Genomic DNA, 20,080 nt, shown 5'->3' with positions numbered 1-20,080 from the left:
GGACTCGCACCCAGTGGCTGGGGAGGACAGCTGCCTTCTCTGTTCCCCTCTTCCACCCTCTCTCATCCCCTCTTCCCTTCTCTCTTCCTCTGTGTGGAAAGGCTCCTTAGGCAGAAGGGCAGCCAGCCCAGCGGCCTCAGGAGGGCCTCCCAAGGCAGTACACACTCTGCCAGCCGCCCGCCAGGCCAAGTCAGGGCAGCTCTGCTTCGCCATGAACTACTGCTCCCTGTCTCAGTGATGAAAAGCCCCTGTTGCCCAGTATATCTGAGGTACCTGGTGAGTTAAGTTCATCCTTTAGTCTGATTTGAGTTCCTCATGTTCAGGTGAAGCCCCCTTGCTTTTTAGGGGTCCTGCCAATCAGGAGAGGGGCCGAAAAAATGACTCTGCCCCTTTCCTAAAGCTCTGACACCAGAGATCATAAGCAGCAACCTCTTGACTTTAGAGCAGGGTTTTGGACTCGGTTGCCCCAGCAGGCAGCTGGCCTCTGGAACTAGCCTTTATCCGTCTTTTCCCTGCTGACATCCATGACTTTCTTTCTAGATAGAAAGTACCCCGTGCTCTCCAGATTAGCTCTGGCTTCTGGGAGTCCAAAATTCCCCTAGGTCCACGGGGTGAAGTTAGATAACGTCCAAAGTTACCTACCAAGGCCTGATGTCATGCCTTCTCTACCCACCTGACTCTAAGCACAACCCCGGGGGTGGGGGGTGAGATGCTGCCAGCCCAGACATGGGCGGGAGACACCAGTCAGGCCCCCAGCCTTCCCCCCCAGGAGCCCCAGCCCCCTCAGACACGCCCCAGTGGAAGGTGTACTCAAGGTTTGGGTGATAACAGAGCTGATAACAGCAGCAAGAAGAGCTCTCTGTCATCGGTTCCAGATGACAAGGAGCCGGCGCTGGTGATGTCGGCATGGGTCCTGGCAGCTAGCACAGGTCTCCCCAGCCACCGGGCACATTCCTCTCTGGATTCACCACATCCCTGAGATGTGAAACGTGACCCTGGTCTCTTCTGGTGCCAGATGAGGCAATGGAAATACAGTATCACTTACCTGCTCCCTGCGCTGCTTCTTTCTTTTCATAGGCACAGTTTGGGCTTTCTCTATGCGCCACAGGGCAGAGGACTCTGAAACAGGAGCAGTGATGTGTGCACACACCCCACTGCATTCCTTCTAGGCTCCTAGGGAACCGAGGGCTCCCCTGAACTGCAGTGAGGGCTGGAGGTGGTGAGCAAAGTTCCTGGGAACAGAAGCCTTCCCTGACCTCCCTTCTCTCTCCAGTGGCAGGCGCTGGGGTGTCGCAGGCAGCTTGCCTGACTGTTCTTTGCCTCCAGCCCTCCCGCCGCCCCCAGCTCCTGCACCCACATCCTCCGCGTCCTGAGTCTGATGCCCCTGATTCTTTTGTCCCTTTGACCTCCCTCCAAGTCTGGATTTGGGGAGTGTGCTCACTTCAGGTACCCCACCACCGGGACCCCAGAGCTGGGCCAGTATCCATAGCTAGTGAATAATTCAGCATCATCCGCAGAAGCTAACTCAGATCCTAAGTGATACTGTGACCAGGAGGCCTCCTTTGGGTGGCCGGAAAGGCGAACCCTGCACTGGAAAGAAAAGTGCTCTGTAATATTAACTTCATTATATAAGGTTTCTTTGCTGCCTGAGAAGGCAGCTTCAAACCCAAATATTATCTGGGTGCCATGCCTGTCTACTGGCTCCTCAAGGGTTCAGGGCATTGTGGGCACCCCCAGGCTATGCTAACCGTGGCCTTTGACGTGTCCCTTTGAGCCCATTGGGCAGCATGCTGCAGTTTGCAGACTGCTTTGCTGTCACATACATTTCTCGCTGAATCACATCAGCTCATGGTAAGCTCTGAGCCCTTGAGTCAGCAGGACGCCCCAAGAATTCTATGTTTCAGTCCTCTGCTTTTAGAAGGGAGTCGTTCTAAATTATTCTTGGGGGCTTCCCTGGTGGCGCAGTGGTTGAGAGTCCGCCTGCCGATGCAGGGGACATGGGTTCGTGCCCTGGTCCGGGAAGATCCCACATACTGCGGAGCGGCTGGGCCCGTGAGCCATGGCCGCTGAGCCTGCGTGTCCAGAGCCTGTGCTCCGCAACGGGAGAGGCCACAACAGTGAGAGGCCCGCGTACCACAAAAAAAAAAAAAATTATTCTTGGCCAATAGGGTGGGGTGGAGGGCGCTTTGCTTCCTAAAAATTGCCCAAAAAGGAGACACTGCTTCGTCTCTGGGTCACTTTCTCCCAGGCCTGTTCCCAGTGTCGCCTCCCCCAGGGAAATAGAGTGGCTATAGAAGGCATGGAAATCATCCCTCTTTCCTACCCAGCTGGCACCAGATTTGATTTTCCTATAAGGGAACTAGGCGTGTGGTCCTCTCCACTGCCCAGCGTCTGGCTCATGACCATGAACTCTGTAACAGGAGTGTCCGTGGCATTAGACAGGCCAAGGACCCATGGGCGAAAGAGATGGCCTCCTCCCTCCCTGGAAGCAGCTGCAAGGTGGTGTGGTGTGTGCACGCCCTGCAGCGCTCTCTACTCTGGCCTTTCTTGTCTGCTTTTCCAGCTCATGTGGCTGAACCTCTCCACATGCTCCTAGGAAATGCGCCCACCTTAGTTGCTCTAGTTCACCCTGAAGAAGATGGCCCTTCCTTCTGTGTGTCCCCAGAGGGAAGCAGGGCTCTTTGGTGACATGAGTTTCTAAGAAAATGCACCAACTGGCTGGCTGTAAGAGTGAGTGTTAGGGGAGGGACCTCTGAGTACTGACCAGTTCCCAAACCCCCATTTCCAAGAGGTGAGCATTGGAGCAGCTGCCAGCCTTTCATGGAGGAATCCTGATGGAAATTTTCACAGCATATTTGGAACCTGAGATTTTTTGAAGACCTCACCTTGTATTTGAAGCTACTAAATTTAGCTGCTCTTCAGCATTAGTCTTTGCTCCTGAAGCCTATGACTTCTCAGGTTTCCCACCCTTCAGAATGTGTGTGTGGTTTGTGCTTTCCCCCCCACCCCCCAGGAGAAAGAAAAATAAGAAGGAAGATTTTTTTAAAGAATGTGTGTTGTGGGGGCGGGTGTGGGGACCTGAAGAGTAATAACAATGGCAAAGGAAGAGACAAGAAAAAACTTAATATTTAAGAGTATTAAAGAAAGAAGGGGCACTGCACGAAAATGAGGGGAACAGGAATAAAAAACGAAATTAAGGGGAACCCAGGGAAAGAGAGGGCTGAAACCTGCTGGGCGTGCCGAGGAGAGCCTGGCATACAGGACCTGGGCTTCCTTCAGGGTCCAGGCTTCCTTCCGGGGTCCCCTTCCAGGATGACGGAAGCCCGTCTGTCGCCCTGGGCTCAGACTAACTTGCGAGAGTGGAAAGAGTGTGGCCAGAGACGCCTGCCTTGGCTCAGCTGCCTGAGCCTGCGAAGGGCCAGCAACTGCCCTGTCCCCTGCTCAGATGGAGCCTGTCTCTGCCAGGCCAAAGAGGAGGTCGCAGGGCAGCCAGGACTTGCCAGGAAGCACACTTGGTGGCAGTTACCCAGCAGCACTTCTCTTTGCCCAGGGACAGTTGCTTGGTGGCTATGGCTAATGTCTTTCCATAGCCTGTCGCTTTAGTGCAGCTGCAGCTCTTCCTGTGTCTGCCTGCCACTCTCAACTTTGCTCTGTATGTAGCTACTTTTTGGCTTTTTCTGTCCCAGGCAGAGTCTTCCAGGCACCTCCTAGAATAACTGTGGTGTGTGTGTGTGTGTGTGTGTGTGTGTGTGTGTGTGTGTGTGTGTGTGTGTGTGTGTGTGTGTGTGTGTGTGTGTGTGTGTGTGTGTACACATACGCATGTGAAGGAGCCTCAGGACTAGTCATTTCTTGCTTTTTTTTTTTTTCCGGTATGCGGGCCTCTCACTGCTGTGGCCTCTCCCGTTGTGGAGCACAGGCTCTGGACGCGCAGGCTCAGTGGCCATGGCTCACGGGCCCAGCCGCTCCGCGGCATGTGGGATCTTCCCGGACCGGGGCACGAACCTGTGTCCCCTGCATTGGCAGGACACCAGGACTTTCAACCACTGCGCCACCAGGGAAGCCCCTCTTTTTTTTTTTTTTTAACATCCTTATTGGAGTATAATTGCTCTACAATGGTGTGTTAGTTTCTGCTTTATAACAAAGTGAATCAGTTATACATACACATATATCCCCATATCTCCTCCCTCTTGCATCTCCCTCCCACCCTCCCTATCCCACCCCTCTAGGTGGTCACAAAGCACTGAACTGATCTCCCTGTGCTATGTGGCTGCTTCCCACTAGCTATCTATTTTACGTTTGGTAGTGTATATATGTCCATGCCACTTTCTCACCTTGTCCCAGCTTACCCTTCCCCCTCCCCGTGTCCTCAAGTCCATTCTCTATGTCTGCGTCTTTTCTTGTCCTGCCCCTAGGTTCTTCATTTTTTTTTTTTTTAGATTCCATATATATGTGTTAGCTTATGGTATTTGTTTTTCTCTTTCTGACTTACTTCACTATGTATGACAGACTCTAGATCCACCCATCTCACTACAGATAACTCAATTTCGTTTCTTTTTATGGCTGAGTAATATTCCATTGTATATATGTGCCACATCTTTATCCATTCATCTGTTGATGGACACTTAGGTTGCTTCCATGTCTTGGCTATTGTAAATAGAGCTGCAGTGAACATTGGGGTGCATGTGTCTTTTTGAATTATGGTTTTCTCAGGGTATATGCCCTGTAGTGGGATTGCTGGGTCGTTAGTCATTTATTTCAATAAAACCTACGATGTGTCAGACATTTTTACTCATGTTCCCATTTGATCCCTCCCTACAGCCCTGGGAGATAAGGATCATATGTAGGATTTTGCAGCTGAGCTGCAGAGAATCGCCAGGGCTCAGCTCACCCACCCTCTCCTCCAGCTCCAGATGCCACCGGTCTCATCCCTGAGGCCTTTTTCTCCAGACTGCTGCTTTGTGGGTGCTGCCGCCTCGTCTTGCAGTTGTGAAGAGGCGTGTACAGGGCCTGTGGAGGCCTCATTGCTAGCGAGTGATGAGTGACGGGGTGAGGAGTCACAGCAGGCCTTCTGACCTGAGCCCTTTGCCATGGGCCAAAAGGTGTAAACTGCCCCCAGGGAGTGAGGTGTCTTCCTGAAACACACTCCTCTCCTGCCAGGGCTTTCCAAGCCCCCCATCCCTTCATGCATTCCTCCCAGTGCAGTGATAGACACTGAGTCTCAGAGCCTGTGCTCACTCGACCAAGCTCCCATAGCAGGTATGGAGCTGAGACCCAGACCCTGGTCATCACCTTTTCCACCGCATCATGGCATCTTGGGCTCCTGCTTCCCACCCCCAGAGCAGGAAGCTCTGCATCTTTGGCAGATTTGGGAGCGTTTCAGACATGTTAAGACAAGAACATACTCTAGAGGAAAAGGGACCTCTCTCCTGCTGTTTTGCCTGGCAGACATCCCCCTGGTTCCTGTTTGTCCCTTTTCTCTTAGCAGACTAATGATTCACCCTGAGCTCCACCCCCCTTTTTCCTGCTCTTCAGTTATTGTGCTGATGGGTGAGTTGTCCCTGGAGGGGAGCTGAACCCTCCCATTAGGGTTCAGATACCACCTCAGGGTCATCTTGGTGGTGCAGTGAGGCCTCCAAGGAACCTCTTTCTGGTGCTTCTGAGCCTTCATGATCCTGGGCAGCTGGGAAGTGAGACCTTGTGAGGTGTCATGAGAGCCCCAGGGCTCGGCTTACTCAGCCTCCTCCTCACCTCTGGGCTCCTGCTGCTACTGCCTTCTCCTTTTTCTCCTCCCCCCCGTTTTGCTTGTAAGAAAAGGTTACAAATGTTAGCTTGGCGGATCCTGGGCGGTGGTGGGGACGGGTGCAGAGGAGGGATGTCTTGAGTGTGAGAAGACCAGGCCGCCTCTGTGGCTACCTAGGACAGACTGCAGTAGATGGACTGCCTTCCATCTCAGCTCAGTGGGATAGATCAGGCAGTCATCTACAGACGTCAGTACTAGGGAGGGTCAGTCTTATGCTAGACACAGTGAAGGGCCCGGATATAGTTAAGATCTGATCACTGCCTTCCTGGGAGCATTAAGACCTAAGACTTGTTTATGCAAGAGGAACAGTGCACATGCCCAAAGCATAAAGATAAAAATCAAGTACCATAGGCGGGAGGTCATTTACAGATGTGGGAAGCTGCCAGAAGTGTCCCTGACCCCACATGTCCCTGACTGCTTATGCTTGAGGTGGCCCCAGAACTTGGGACCTCAGTGTTGTGCCCTTGCTAGGCCCCTGTCCTCACAAACCCCAAGTCATTGCCACCACAAATGTTTGTAAGGTTTCCACGAGCCTAGGGTGTGGGGACTTCTGCTCTTGGTGTTCTGGCTGAGGTCCCTGGCATTGGGCCCTAGAGATAGTACTGGGCCCTTATCTCTGTGCACCTTCTTGAATTTGGGCCGCCCCGTCAGCGTGATCCATGCCGATCCTTAATATTTAAGCCCTGAGTCTCTCACCAGGCTCAAGTGGGTGCAGAATCTGCGTCGTCTTTGGTGACTCTGCTGTGGGAAGCTGCCCTTAGAGAGAACCAGCAGACCCCTGAACTCTGCTGGCCACTCCGACACCCTCCTCACAGCTTGCTCTCCGCAACTGTGGGTCTCTGGCCCCCTCTGCTGGCCTCTTACGGGATTTCTTGCTGGGACTGTCATGATGAAGTCCAAGGAGGAAGAGAAGGCTGTGAGTTTGCCATCCATGTTTTATCTTGGGTGTTTTTGCTGGGGGGCGGGGCGGGGTGGAGGGGGTGTGTGACGAATGGGAAGCCGAAGCTAGCGGGGAAGTAGCTGGCAGCGGTGTCCAGAGCAGAAAGTCGATTTCTAGGATCTCAGAGAAGAAGAAGTCCCCTGGTGAGGCTGACTGCTGTCTGCTTCCTCCAGGCAGTTATTAGAGTAGGGAGGAAGCCTTGGGAGTGATGGTGCCTTCAGCCTGTGGGCAGGGCAGCAGGGAAAGAAGCAGAAGACTGCAGGCTGAGCTGGCTGTGTTAGCATCCGCCAAGGAGTCCCCTCCAGGCTCCAGCCTTTTTGGCTTTGAAGAGCTCGCCTCCATCCTGGAAGCCTGGCTAGGAGGTCCACTTCTTTTCTGAGGCTGAAGAAGGGAGTTGATGGGACTGTGCCTGTTTGTGAGAGGGGCTTCTGATGGTGAGAGGCATTTGTGTGCGTGCATGAGGCGAGGGGAAGGGAGGGGACGGGAGGGGAGGGGAGGGGCGGAGCATCCATCTGGTTGGGTGAAAGATGCAGGTGCACGTGTTGCCACGTGCTTCCCCGACCTGCCCCCCAGGCAGGAGTTGCTGTCTGTCACACCTGGATGTCTTCATGAACACTGGACTCATAGTGGCAACAGCTGGACTTGGGGATGGGCAGGGTGGAGGAGGGCACCCGCTTGGTGATCCTCCCTTTCTCCTCCCAGATGGGAAGGAGCGGCCGTGAGCCCCAGGGAGGGGGAAATCTCCCAGCGCAATCCGCCCCTAATCCCCAGGCTGGGCCTCAGACTGGAGATGGCGGCTGCAGAGCCTGGGAGCTCCGGCACACCTGCTCGCAGACCCCGGCTTTCCTTGGCAAGCCCAGTGCTGCCCAGGGACTGTGATCCCGGGGGCCTGGCACAGCCTGCAGAAAGCTGGGGCCTCAGGGCCCCTGGTACCCCATCACCAGCACGGCTTTGGGAAGCGGTACCTACACAGGTGAGGCCCTGGTAAGGATGGGGGTGGGGCTGGGGGATGGAAGAAAGCCATTTCTGCAGTTCGTCAGGTGGTCGGTGCTCCCCTCCAGTCTCTTGGGTTGTAGCCCCCTCTCCTCTTCTCTCTCCATTATAGAGATGGGAGAAAGGAGGAGGGGTGAACACCAGGCCTCCAGGCTTAGGCTGGCGGGTGCTGGCAGGGCCCTTGGGGTTGGGTGAGGGAGCCCTGGCACAGAAACCTACAGAAACCAGTGGCCAGACGTCACTCCGCATGGGGCCAGAGGAGCTGACATGAAATTAAGCGGAAGGGGTGTTCCTGGTTGTGGTTGCCCCTGTCTGCAGAGAAACAGTGACCGGGAGGGAGGAATGTGAAGGGCCAGTGAGCACCCCGGTAGGAGGGTCCGGAAGGAGCAAATTGCTGGGTGCTTGGAGCTTTGGGAGAATTTGGAGGATTGAGAATAAAGGAGGCGCCAAGGTGGGAGGGCAACTCCGGGGTTCCAGCCAGGGTGTGGGTATGAGAAGGCAGAGGGGGCAGCACGGCAGGACATTTGTGTGGACAAAAGGGCATTGTTCTCAGCAGGGCAGGGAATGAGGCGGCTGAGCCGAGGGTGTCGTTTTGACCAGAACCAAGGGGTGGACCTATCAGAAAGGACTGGAATCCGAGGGCTAGATGAGAGGAGTGTCGCTCTGCCAGGAAGAGTCACCCTTAGGATCAGGGTGGGAGGAAGCACTTGCTGGTTGCAAGAGGAGGCTGATTGAAGCTTCCACCCAGTGCCCGGCTGCCTGCAGATCGTAGGTGCTGCATGAAAGGCTGAGAGAGTGAGTTTCCTCATCTGTATGGACTCTGCACCCTGCAGTCCCTTGTAGCAGCGTAAAATTCCTTGTAAAGCCGCTGAGGGCACTCATGCAACGAGGAAGGGGCACTGCAGGAAGAGCCAGGTCCCTCACGCACCTGCCTTGGAATCCCTCGTGTGGCAGCTGGGGTCTCACTGCGGGAGTTTTTCATCTTACTCTTCACCAGTGAGCAGACCCAGGTGTGTATATATAATATATCCTCCTCCACGTGTACCCCTTTACCTAAGCATTTGCCTCCCTGCCCTCTGGAGAAAAGCCACTTGGGCTCCCAGGCACCAGTGGGACCGCTGGATGGGGTGGTGCCTTCCCCTCCCCACCCCCCTTGCCCGTTCCTGCTCCTCCCCGCCCCTCCCCCACCTGGCTTGGGTTAGCTGTGATTGATGCCTCCAGAGCCGGGGTTGAAAGGCTTTGTAGTGCCTGCGTTATCGGGGAGAATGGGAGCAGCCCCTGGCTAAGGACCAATGGTTGGCGTAAGCTCCCCAGTCTGCTCTGGCTGGAACATCAGGTTGGTGTGGGAGATGTCAGGTTGCCTCCCTCCCAGCTTCACTGTAGGGTCACACTGCCTCTTTGGGCAGGGGGTGGGGTGTTAGCTGGCCTTGGCTGTTCCTCTCCATCCTGGCCTGGGTTACCTCCCTTTCCCTCAGGGAACTAGTAGAAGAGGGGAATCTGTGTGTTCTCCATCCTGAGAAGGGTGTTCAAATCAGAGTCACAGGGCCAGAAGTCAGCAGATGGAAGCATCTCTGCTGAGTCACCCGGGCCTGACGGGCCTCTCACACTCACCTGCGGGGCTCTTAGTCACTGCAGCCCAGGAGCAGCACCCTGCATGGACCTCAGCCCATCTGGTCAGACCCACAGACAAAGCAGGGTTGACACCTGACTCCATTGCTCTCCACCCTGGGAGGGGACACACAGGCCACCTGTCCTGGCATGACAGGGCCACCCTGCTCTCCTAAAGGGAAGCATAGGAGCCCCAAAGCTCTTTTCCTTTTTTTTTTTTTTCCCCAAGAGTGACCTTAGTGTTGGCTTTCCAACCCCTGAGCAGGTAGCTAGGACAGGAATCATCTTCTGTGTCAGCTTGCTCTGGGGACTCTGACAGGAGCACTTTGTAAATGTAGGAAGGGGCTGCCTGTCCCTGGGGGAGGGGAGTCACAGGCTGGGGGCCATCTGCGGTCTCCTGGGAACCTGGGAGCACAGGTGTGGAGCACGCATTCCTTGCAAGTGTGATTGTTGATATGGTCCATCTTGAAGCATGTTTATGATGTGTTTGTACTGTTGCTGGAGAAATAGACCCATGCTTCACATCTCACAGTTTACAAGGCTAGCGTCCTTCCCCTTTGCAATGAGGAGCTTCATGTAAGCCTGGATGCTTCCGTCCCAACAGTGTCTGCCTCAGGGACCCAGGCTGCCAGGCTAGTGTGTGAGAGGAAGACCCATGTCCCATGTCTGGCCGGGTTAACATGGAGATGTGAGCTCAGGCCCCAGAGGAGGTGGGAGCCCTGTAATCTGGCAGAGCGCCTAATCCGGCTTCACTCAGCTCTGCTGGAAGCGGGCAGGGAGAAGAGTCTGAGGGGCTGTGAAGCCTCATGGAGGGGGTGCTCCCAGGGGTGTGTCTCGCCAGAGCAGGGAGACGAATAGGGAAAGTTGTGCCCCAGACACTTCTGACAACGTCCCAGCTCTGGCTCTTCCAGTACATTCATCAGCACTTCTCGGACATCACTGTCTGTGTAGAACAGTGTCAGTGCCCTCAGCCCTGGCTGGTGGCCACCCTCAGCAGGGAGCATGACCTGGCCTCCGGTTTGCCTTGTGTAGATAGGGGTTATGGAAAAATCATGGGCCACTCTCCACGGTTCTTCTCTTCTTAGAACTTGCCCCCCTGTGAACAGGGATTCTTCCTGGGGTCAGGCGCCTGCAGAGTGTCTGACCCCTCTAAGGCAGGAGAGTGGGGTGGGAAGGCCATGGTGCTGGTGGCTAGGCATGGACAGAGGGCTGGGTGGCCTGGGCCGAGTGAGGCTCTGTGACAGTTTCGAGAGAGGAACAGCAGCCCACCCACTGCCGTGCTCCAGGCTGGGGGACCCTGGGAGTTTTCACCTGCTAGTGACTGGGACTTCAGTGATCTGTATTGCTTCTCTTTTTAGTGAGTGAGTTAGAGCTTCTTCTTCTTCTTTTTTTATTTTTTTGGCTGTGCTGAGCAGCGTGTGGGATCTTAGTTCCCGGATCAGGGATCGAACCTGTGCCCGATGCCTGCCTGCAGTGGAAGCACAGAGTCTTAGCCACTGGACCGCCAGGGAAGTCCCAGCTAGAGCTTCTGCTGTGTTAAAAATGTGCCCATAAGATGGAGGACTCAGATACCCTCCCGCAGACCCACTCTGTAATAGGACATGGGCTGGCCCTGCAACCTAGGCCAGCAGATTGAGGGCCCTGGCCTTCCACACCCAGGTTGTGCAACCATCACCTCTATCTAGTTCCAGAACATTTTCATTATCCCTAAAGGAAACCTGTACCCATTAAGCAGTCACTCCCCATTTCTCCCTTCCCCAGCCCCTGGGAACCACTAGTCTGCCTTCTGTCTCTATGAATTTAACTATTCTGGACATTTCATATAAATGGAATTGTACAATATGTGGCCTTTAGTATCTGTGTTCTTTTACTTAGTGTAGTGCTCTTGAGATTCATCCACGTTGTAGCCTCTATCAGTACTTCCTTCATTTTATAATCAACTAAGATTATAAAATGTGACTCTACCAATTTTGCTTACCCATTATCCAACGATCAGTGGACATTGTCAATAGTGTTGCTGTGAACATATGTGTACAAATACTTGTTTAATACCCTCTTTCAATTCCTTGGGGCTGCACCTAGGAGTGAAATTGCTGGGTCATAAAGTAAATCCATGTTTAATTTTTTTAAGGAACCTCCAAACCGTTTTCCACAGCAGCTGCGCCATCTTGCATTCCCGCCAGCAAAGGTGTGAAGCTTCTGATTTCCCCACATCCTCGCCAACACTTGTTATTTTCCTTTTTAAATGATAGCCGTCCTAGTGGATGTGAAGTGTCAGTTGATTGTGATTTGTTTTTGAGCACCTGCTGTGTGCCCTGAGATTGTACTGTGATCATTGCCTTCATGGTCTCATTTTATCCTCTGACAATCCATTGAGGTGGGTAGAAATACTCCCTTTTTCTAGATGAGAAAGCTGAGTCCCAGAAAAGTTAGTGACATATCTAAGGGCACACAGCTGGTAAGTGACAGAGCCAGGATTCTAAACCGGTGTTTGCTTCCACACTTAGTGCCCTTTCCATTGCCCTGCACGGGCCTTGTATCCTGTCTCATTGCGATTCTTCTTCTTCTTTTTTGTTTTTGTTTTTGCATTACACGGGCCTCTCACTGTTGTGGCCTCTCCCGTTGCGGAGCACAGGCTCCAGACGCGCAGGCCCAGCGACCATGGCTCACGGGCCCAGCCGCTCTGTGGCATGTGGGATCTTCCCGGACCGGGGCACGAACCCGCGTCCCCTGCATCGGCAGGCAGACTCTCAACCACTGCGCCACCAGGGAAGCCCCATTTTTTAAAAAAATAAATTTATTTATTTTTGGCTGCTTTGGGTCTTCATTGCTGTGCACGGGCTTTCTCTAGTTGCGGAGAGCAGAGGCTACTCTTTGTTGTGGTGCGCGGGCTTCTCATTGCGGTGGCTTCTCTTGCTGCGGAGCACGGGCTCTAGGCGCATGGACTTCAGTAATTGTGGTGCACGGGCTCAGTAGCTCCACAGCACATGGGATCCTCCCGGACTAGGGCTCGAACCCGTGTCCCCTGCATTGGCAGGCAGATTCTTAACCCCTGCGCCACCAGGGAAGTCCTTTCTTTTACTTTTTGTGAGCGAATCTCATTCTCCTCATGCTCTGCTTGATTCATCCCTCTTAACAGCTTTCTCATCTTTTTTCTTCTAATGCTCTAATTTTCCTTCCTTTGTTAAAGCATAATCCCTCTTTGTACCTCTGCCTGTCTGTTTGCAGCCTCCTTGGCTCTTTTTCCCTGGTCCCCTGTCTCCCTTTCCTCCGGAAAGGGCGCTGCAGCCTTTGGGGGGTGAGCTTGGGGAGGGGAGGGAGTGGAGAACTCCCTGGGGGCAGGGACAAAGAGGGATGTTCTGTGACTGGAGCCAGCCAGAGGCTCCAGGCGTTGTAGACCCAGTGGAGGGGCAGGAAGGAGCTGGGGTCCTGCCGCAGGAACCCCAGGCTTGAGTCTGGGCCCCAGGGCAGAGAAGTGGGGCGGGCGGTGGGGAAACGGGTGGCACTCCAGCCCACTTCAGCTCACCACCAGGCCCTGCGGAGTGTCTGTTCTCTCATTCATGGGGATTTCACAGCCAGCTTCAACTCTGCTTTTCTATTTGTAAGCCAGGCAGCCACCAAATTGAGGGGTAAAAGGCTCTAAGCTGCCAGACTGGAGCCAGGACAGGCAGGGAATTTGCTCTTTTACACTCCCTTGTAGTCCAAAGCACTTTTGCTTCTCACAGTCCATGTCTCATTAGGTCCTCCCACACTCCTCCAAGTAGGTGGGACCGAAGCTTGTCTCTTTGTAACGATGAGCCTATGACCTAGCTGAGCATCAGGCAGTGAGGCAGCCAGATCCCAACTCATTTTCTGGATATTCTTTTTTTTTTTTTTTTTTTTTTACTTTTTAAAAATTTAAATATTTCTAAGTAAGAATTCTGGTTAAAAATGGCACTTGGGTGGTACTCCCCCTCTCTACCCCACCCCTATATTGTCACTAATACAATGATGAAAACGGAGCATTCCTCAATACCAGGTATGACGAAGGTGGACAGAAAACTTACTTCCCAAATCTGAGAGAACACTCAGCAAATGATAAGACATGTAAAGCAGATGGAAAAAACCTTCTCAGGCTCATCTCAGGAAATGCAGAATTACTCATGGATATTCTTTCTCCCACAAAGAGAGTGGAAGAAAGGGAAAGTGTTGACTCTCTTTGGAAAGCACAGCGACCTTATAAAGGGGTCAAGTTCTTTAATATTAAAAGCTGTGTGTTGCATATAGAATTAAATTTTGTCTCATAGCATCAATGTTGAGCAAATTTTTCAGTATAATCTTTTAAATAAACTTCATTTCCTCCGCCACACACAACAAATGTTGTGCTGCCAGATCCAGACAGCACCGAGGAGTGTCTCTGTCTGCCTGAGCCGTGCCGAGTACTCGCTAGACATCATCTTGTGTAACCCTCACCAAAGACCTGAGAGTAGATATGATTATCCCCATTTTACAGGGGGGAATACTGAGGGTCAGGAAAATCGAGAGATGGGGTGTTTGCCGTCACCGCAGGGAACAGCACAGGAAGAAGGGGTTTCACTGCACGATGCAGTTTGAAGTCAGATTGCTGCAACGAGTAGACCTTGGGACAGGTCATTAAGGGAGACTGTGGCATTGGCTCCTCTGATATACAAGGTCCTGAAGGTATCAGCACCTGGCAGAGGGCAAAGGGACATGCGGGGAGACCCAAAACACATGTCAGAGGAAAGTCCTGACTTCAGGAGGTATGGGAAGGGATGGGTTTTGTACCCAGCATCCCCAGTGGAACTGGGACCTGAAAAGGCCAAAGAGGAAGCCCACAGAGGAGACACCCTCCCCTGGCTCCTGAGTTTGGCAGGGCTATTGTTTTTAACAGTGTTTGCCAATAATTTTGCACCTCGGCAGAAATGGAGCCCAGTGACTTCTGCCTGTAATTGGCACGGGCTGCTTCCGGTGCGTGAGCTGTGAGCTGGGGCCACTTTCTTTGTGTTTAACCCCTTCCCCCATGTGTACCTCACCCTGCCCCCACCCCCACATACACAAAAAGGAGCGAATATCTGACCCGGGCCGGGGTGTGCTGTGTGTAAAAATACATGGGGTTGAGCCATTTCCTGCTGCTTCCGTTGTTGCATGGAGATAAGACACTGTGACTCGGCTGTGGACAGTGGTCCTCCAACAGGCTGAGGCGGGTCCGGCCCTGGGAGAGTGGGGCTCCAGGCCCGCCTGCTTTCATCCGACCTTGCTTCCCATCTTTCCTATCTTCTGTGACCTTTCCTTCCCCTCTCTCCCTGCCCCCTATCCTTTCTCAGTCTCTCTGCTCCTTTCTTTGTGCCACCCTGATGCACTCAGGAAGCCTGCCTGCCTGCCTGCCTATGGGGAAAAGGCGCTGTCCTCTCCCTCCTACACATTCACCTCCTTCCACGCTGGATGGCTGGTACCCCCAGGCCCCCAGCCTGGGCCCTGCTTCCCTCGGCCTGTGGGTTACTTCTGGGACTCGAGCCCTTGGGGACCCAGCCAGCAGGCAGGTGGGGGTGTGCTCCTCTCCCTGTCCTGGGAGACCAGGCAGGGCCGGGCGCTCCCGCCGTTATGAAGCGGAAGAGGTTGCTTATGACTCCAGGGAGCTGGAAGGTAAGGGCAGGGCTGGGAGAGGTGTCCGCTGAGGCAGGTGGTCCGCTGAGCTACACTGGGGAAGCCCAGGTGGGGAGGGTGCTTCCTGTTCCTGCATGGGGCCCAAGTGTAGGCTCTGGTCAGCTCTGAGGGAGAGGCCTGCTCCAGGCAGGAGCCTTATGGAGGGCTGAGTCCAGAGGGACAGTGTGTCTCATCCCTGAGAAATAACCCCGTGACTGCAGCGAAGCCTCAGACCTGCTTGGTGCATGTGATGGGGCAAAAAGAGTTCTGGGCTGCCAGTTCTGTCTTCCTGAAGCTGTTTGTCCCTGAGCAACTTGCTTGAACTCTCTGGGCCAAATGAGGAGCAGGTCTGCCTAGACTGCCTTTTAGGGTTGTTGTGGGGATTGGGTGAAATAGCAGATGTGCAAGCCCTTCCTAAATGGCAGCTGTGAGGGAATACTGTTGTCATTGCCGTTATTCTTTCGGACTCTTTCCTTAACGTTTCCTGTTCATCCTGCATCCATTTTCCAGGCAGTGAAACCAAGTCCGGAGTCGTCCAGGGACACACGAGAGACTCCTGTGGGCCCCCTCCCTTGGTTTCCTGATTGACTTAACGCTTCTTCTGCTTGCCTTCTTCCCCAGGTCGACAAGGGGGACCTCGCGGCCCTGAGCCTCCCTGGCGGCCCTGGCCATGGTGACACCGATGGCCCCATCAGCCTGGACGTGCCAGACGGGGCCCCGGACCCCCAGCGGACCAAGGCCGCCATCGACCACCTGCACCAGAAGATCCTGAAGATCACAGAGCAGATCAAGATCGAGCAGGAGGCACGGGACGACAACGTGGCGGAGTACCTCAAGCTGGCCAACAACGCCGACAAGCAGCAGGTGTCCCGCATCAAGCAGGTGTTCGAGAAGAAGAACCAGAAGTCGGCCCAGACCATCGCCCAGCTGCACAAGAAGCTGGAGCACTACTGCCGGCGCCTGAAGGAGATCGAGCAGAACGGGCCGTCGCGGCAGCCCAAGGATGTGCTGCGGGACATGCAGCAGGGCCTGAAGGACGTGGGCGCCAACATGCGCGCCGGCATCAGCGGCTTTGGGGGTGGCGTGGTGGAGGGCGTGAAGGGCAGCCTCTCCGGCCTCTCACAGGCCACCCACACGGCCGTGGTGTCCAAGCCCCGGGAGTTCGCCAGCCTCATCCGGAACAAGTTTGGCAGCGCTGACAACATCGCCCACCTGAAGGACCCTCTGGACGACGGGCCCCCCGAGGAGGCGGCCCGGGCGCTGAGCGGCAGTGCCACGCTCGTGTCCAGCCCCAAGTACGGCAGCGATGATGAGTGCTCCAGCGCCAGCGCCAGCTCGGCCGGGGCGGGCAGCAACTCGGGGGCCGGGCCCGCTGCGGCGCTGGGGAGCCCCAAGTCTAACCTGCTGTACGGAGCCGCCGGAAGCCTGGATGCTGTGCTGGAAGAGCTGCGGGAGATCAAGGAGGGCCAATCCCACCTGGAGGACTCGATGGAGGACCTGAAGGCTCAACTGCAGAGGGACTACACCTACATGACCCAGTGCCTGCAGGAGGAGCGCTACAGGTGTGTGCCGCCCGGGCCACCCCTGGGGAGAGGGGCCAAGCACCGGCTTTCAGACTTGGTGGTAGCAGCAGACGGAGCATCTGCAAGGGCCCTGGGCTGCTGGAAGGGGCCAGGAAGAGGCTCCCAGGACCCTTCCACCAGCTTCCAGGGCAGCTGCAAGTTAGGATTACGGGGCCTGTGGAAGGAAGGCTCTGCCTGTCTCAGGAGCGTTGAGCATCCCTACTTGATGATTACATGGTTGTTGTACAAAAGGGGAAACTGAGGCAGGAGCCAGATACATGGCCTTTTCTCTGGAGAGACTCTGGCTAAGAGCACTGACTCTGGAGCCGAGTTACCTGGGTTCAGATCCCAGCTCTACTATTTACTCTTTACCTTGAACGAAGTTCTTAATACTCTTCGTGCCCGGTGTCCTCATCTGTGAAGCGGGAATAACGTGAATCCCTGTTCGTAGGGTTTGTGAGGGTTGAGTCCAAACCTGTAAAGTCACCGTATGTAGGTGTCTGGCATGGTCCACGTGAACATCCAGCCGAGGCTCCTGAGTCAGCCTGTCCCCTCCTTTCCTTCTGTCTGCTCTGCTGTTGCTCTGTGCCTCTCGTGTGGCATTTGGCACTTGCTCCTTGGGATTCTTGGGGATCTTTTCTTTCGTTAGCACTTTTTCTTCTTTATATATGTGAAGAAGGTTTGGAAAATTGAGGGGGAAACCTGCCTGAAAACTAACTACCCACCCCCCCATAATAGTCATCTGATATTTTGTGCCTTCAGAGCAGGGATTGTGTCTCTATATCCCTGTGTCCCTGGTACCCAGGAGAGCCTATTAGCCCAGGGCTTAAGGGCCGAGGTAGTTGAAGTCAGTCAATCCCCGACTCCTCCATTCATGAGCTCTGTGATCTCAGGCAAGTTCCTCAACCTCTCTATGCCTCAGTCTTCTCTTCTGTAAAATGGGGATGACACTAGTACTTATCTTGAAGGTTTGTGGGGAGGATCCTATGAGATAATGTGACTAAAGTGCCTAGCCCAGAGCCTGCATATAAGAAGTGCTGTGTACGTAGTAGCTTTCATTGTTGTTGCTGTTAAAATTGGACAGGGCTGGACACCTGGGGTGGGTTGAGTCATTGTTGAGAATGAGTGAAATTGATTCTGGGGGGAGACAAGAGGCTTAGGGAGCTGGGACTGGTGTCATACCTTCTCCCTCCACCAGGTACGAGCGGCTGGAGGAGCAGCTCAACGACCTGACCGAGCTTCACCAGAATGAGATGACCAACCTGAAGCAGGAGCTGGCCAGCATGGAGGAGAAGGTGGCCTACCAGTCCTACGAAAGGGCCCGGGACATCCAGGTACAGCAGCCTCAAGAGGAATCCTGGGAGTGGGCTGGTTCCGCCGCTTCCCCTTAATCAAGACTTCCACTTCTCACCGTCCTCCCCAAATAGTCATCATGAAAGGACCCGGGCCCCTAGCTGCAGCTGATCACCCTCTACCCTGCCTGGCCTTCGGAGGGGGCACCCTGTGCATTGTCACCTCGTCTGAGGGGCAGTTAGGGTTTAGGCTGGGGGTCTGCCCGCCCTGAGCGCCAATGCACCCACCCCTGTGTCCCTGCAGGAGGCTGTGGAGTCTTGCCTGACCCGGGTCACCAAGCTGGAGCTGCAGCAGCAACAGCAGCAGGTGGTGCAGCTGGAGGGCGTGGAGAACGCCAACGCACGGGCGCTGCTGGGCAAGTTCATCAACGTGATCCTGGCTCTCATGGCCGTGCTGCTGGTGTTCGTGTCCACTCTCGCCAACTTCATCACACCCCTCATGAAGACCCGCCTGCGCATCACCAGCACTGCCCTCCTGGTCCTTGTCCTCTTCCTCCTCTGGAAGCACTGGGACTCCCTCACCTACCTCCTGCAGCACGTGCTACTGCCCAGCTGAGCGGCCGGCCTCGACCCCGTGCTCTCCCCAGCCCCCAGCTGGCCATGCTTCTCCGGGGGTACCCTGGGGCTCCCGAGTCCTTGGACTTCTTCACGTGTCCAGTTTGGCCTCCTGCCCAAACTGTCCATTCCAGCAACCTCTGCCCCCTTCTCTGTCCTTGCTTCTTCTGTCCAGTGCCTCCTCCCTTTTGGCCTGAAGGGAGCCATAAGTGTAGCCCTGCCTGGAGGCGGTGGGGGCATCGGTGGCCAAATGGAGCAGAGGACACCCAGATGGACTGTTTTCATTATTTACAGTCACACAAGGGCTCCTCCCCGCTGACGCAGATGCCATGGGTCAGGAAGGCCAATGAGAAGAGGGGCAGGAGAGGGCCATGCCTCGGCTTTCCTAGGGAAGAGCCCACGCTGCAGGCAGCTCCGGCTCCCTCTTTGTGGAGATGGTCAGGATGAAGGCAAGAGTTTCCACTGGCCCCAGGGATGCTCCCCAGCTCACCCCTCCCTCCTCCAGAGCTGGGCTGAGGCTGGGTTCTGGGTTGGGCCCTTCTGGGATCTGAAGGATGCAGGCTCTGGAGGCCAGTTGGGTGTGGCTTTGGATTTGTGTGTTCCCTGTTATTTTTTCTGCCTGTCCCTGGATCTGCTCTTTTCAGGGAAAGAGGCCCCAGGGGTCCCAAGCCTCAGCCCAAGCTCTTAGGGTTCTGTTTATTTATTTATTTATTTGTTCCTTTGTCCCTTATCCCCCTGAGCTCCAGGGAGAGGTCCCCACCCACCCACCTCCCTGGTCCTCTCTCTGAAGCCAGGGCTGCTGCTTGGCTGTCAGGCACTTCCATGCCATTTAGATCTGGAGACTCCTGGCTGGGGGAAGTGGGGCAGAGCCACCCAGCCCCACTCTCCCAAGCAGCGCCTCAGGCTCTTTTATATGTCTGTTTATTCTGTATGTGTGTATTTGTGTGGGGGAGGTTGTCTGTTGCTTTCCTTTTTTTAAGGCTCTGGAGTGTTGTGTATGGTTTCTCTTCACATCCCAGCCTCCCCAAGGGCACTTCCAAGAAGAGAGGGGATTTCTCGGAAAAGGAGAGAGAAATCCCCTGGAACAGGGGAGGGCAGTGCCTGCCAGCTGTTGTGGACCTTCCCGAGAAATAAATATCCTCTAAATTTTCAAACCATCCCATCTAGCGTTGGTGGATTAGGCTGTTTCCATGGAAACCACCGAGTCTCTCCCAACACTCAAGCACTCTGGGTAACACAGACTGGGCCTCACCTATTGGCCTGCGGCCTTCATCCTGCAGGATCTGACATTGAACAAAGCGTCATCCACCCTTCCCATTTGCTTTCCACAGCCAAAGCTCTGGCCTGGGTGATAGGGAGGTGAGATGATGTCCACCCCATCCAGCCCCCCTGGAGTGCTTTCTAGGAGGAGGGGAATTGGGAGGGATTTCCTTAGTTTGGAGAACATAAGCAGCTGGAGGCCTCGATGACAGCAGTCATGCCCAGGTATGGCCACAGGAGGGCAGCAGAGTCCTTGTTCACTTTCTTAGGGTTCAGCTCCAAAGACTAGCATCTGTTGGCATTAGCTTGGCCTTTCAATTCTGTCCAGCCAGAGCAGAGATCACCTGCCTTGAGCATAGAGACCAGG

General features: G+C 54.6%; 1 protein-coding gene across 5 annotated transcripts in view; it reads left to right on the top strand.

Moving 5' to 3' along the window:
* The window catches only part of TMCC2 (transmembrane and coiled-coil domain family 2), a 39,124-nt gene extending 19,514 nt beyond the window's left edge, over positions 1–19,610 (top strand). For 3 of the 5 annotated variants that reach the window (XM_059057584.2, XM_067033333.1, XM_067033326.1), the window contains 3 exons: positions 15,606–16,546; positions 17,745–17,880; positions 18,143–19,610. In XM_059057584.2, coding sequence (XP_058913567.1) covers positions 15,606–16,546; positions 17,745–17,880; positions 18,143–18,454 — 1,389 coding nt within the window. In that variant the 3' untranslated portion in view covers positions 18,455–19,610. Of the gene's footprint in view, positions 1–6,503; positions 6,717–6,813; positions 7,175–15,605; positions 16,547–17,744; positions 17,881–18,142 lie in introns of those variants that run through there. The other 2 variants (XM_067033335.1, XM_067033336.1) reach the window with 2 other exon arrangements.
* The last annotated feature ends 470 nt before the right edge of the window (positions 19,611–20,080 follow it).

Source organism: Kogia breviceps, chromosome 1 (genome assembly GCF_026419965.1).
Source record: "Kogia breviceps isolate mKogBre1 chromosome 1, mKogBre1 haplotype 1, whole genome shotgun sequence".
Taxonomy (NCBI): Eukaryota; Metazoa; Chordata; class Mammalia; order Artiodactyla; family Physeteridae; genus Kogia; species Kogia breviceps.
Note: the sequence above shows the minus strand (reverse complement) of the source record. Positions and strands in the feature narration are given on the sequence as shown.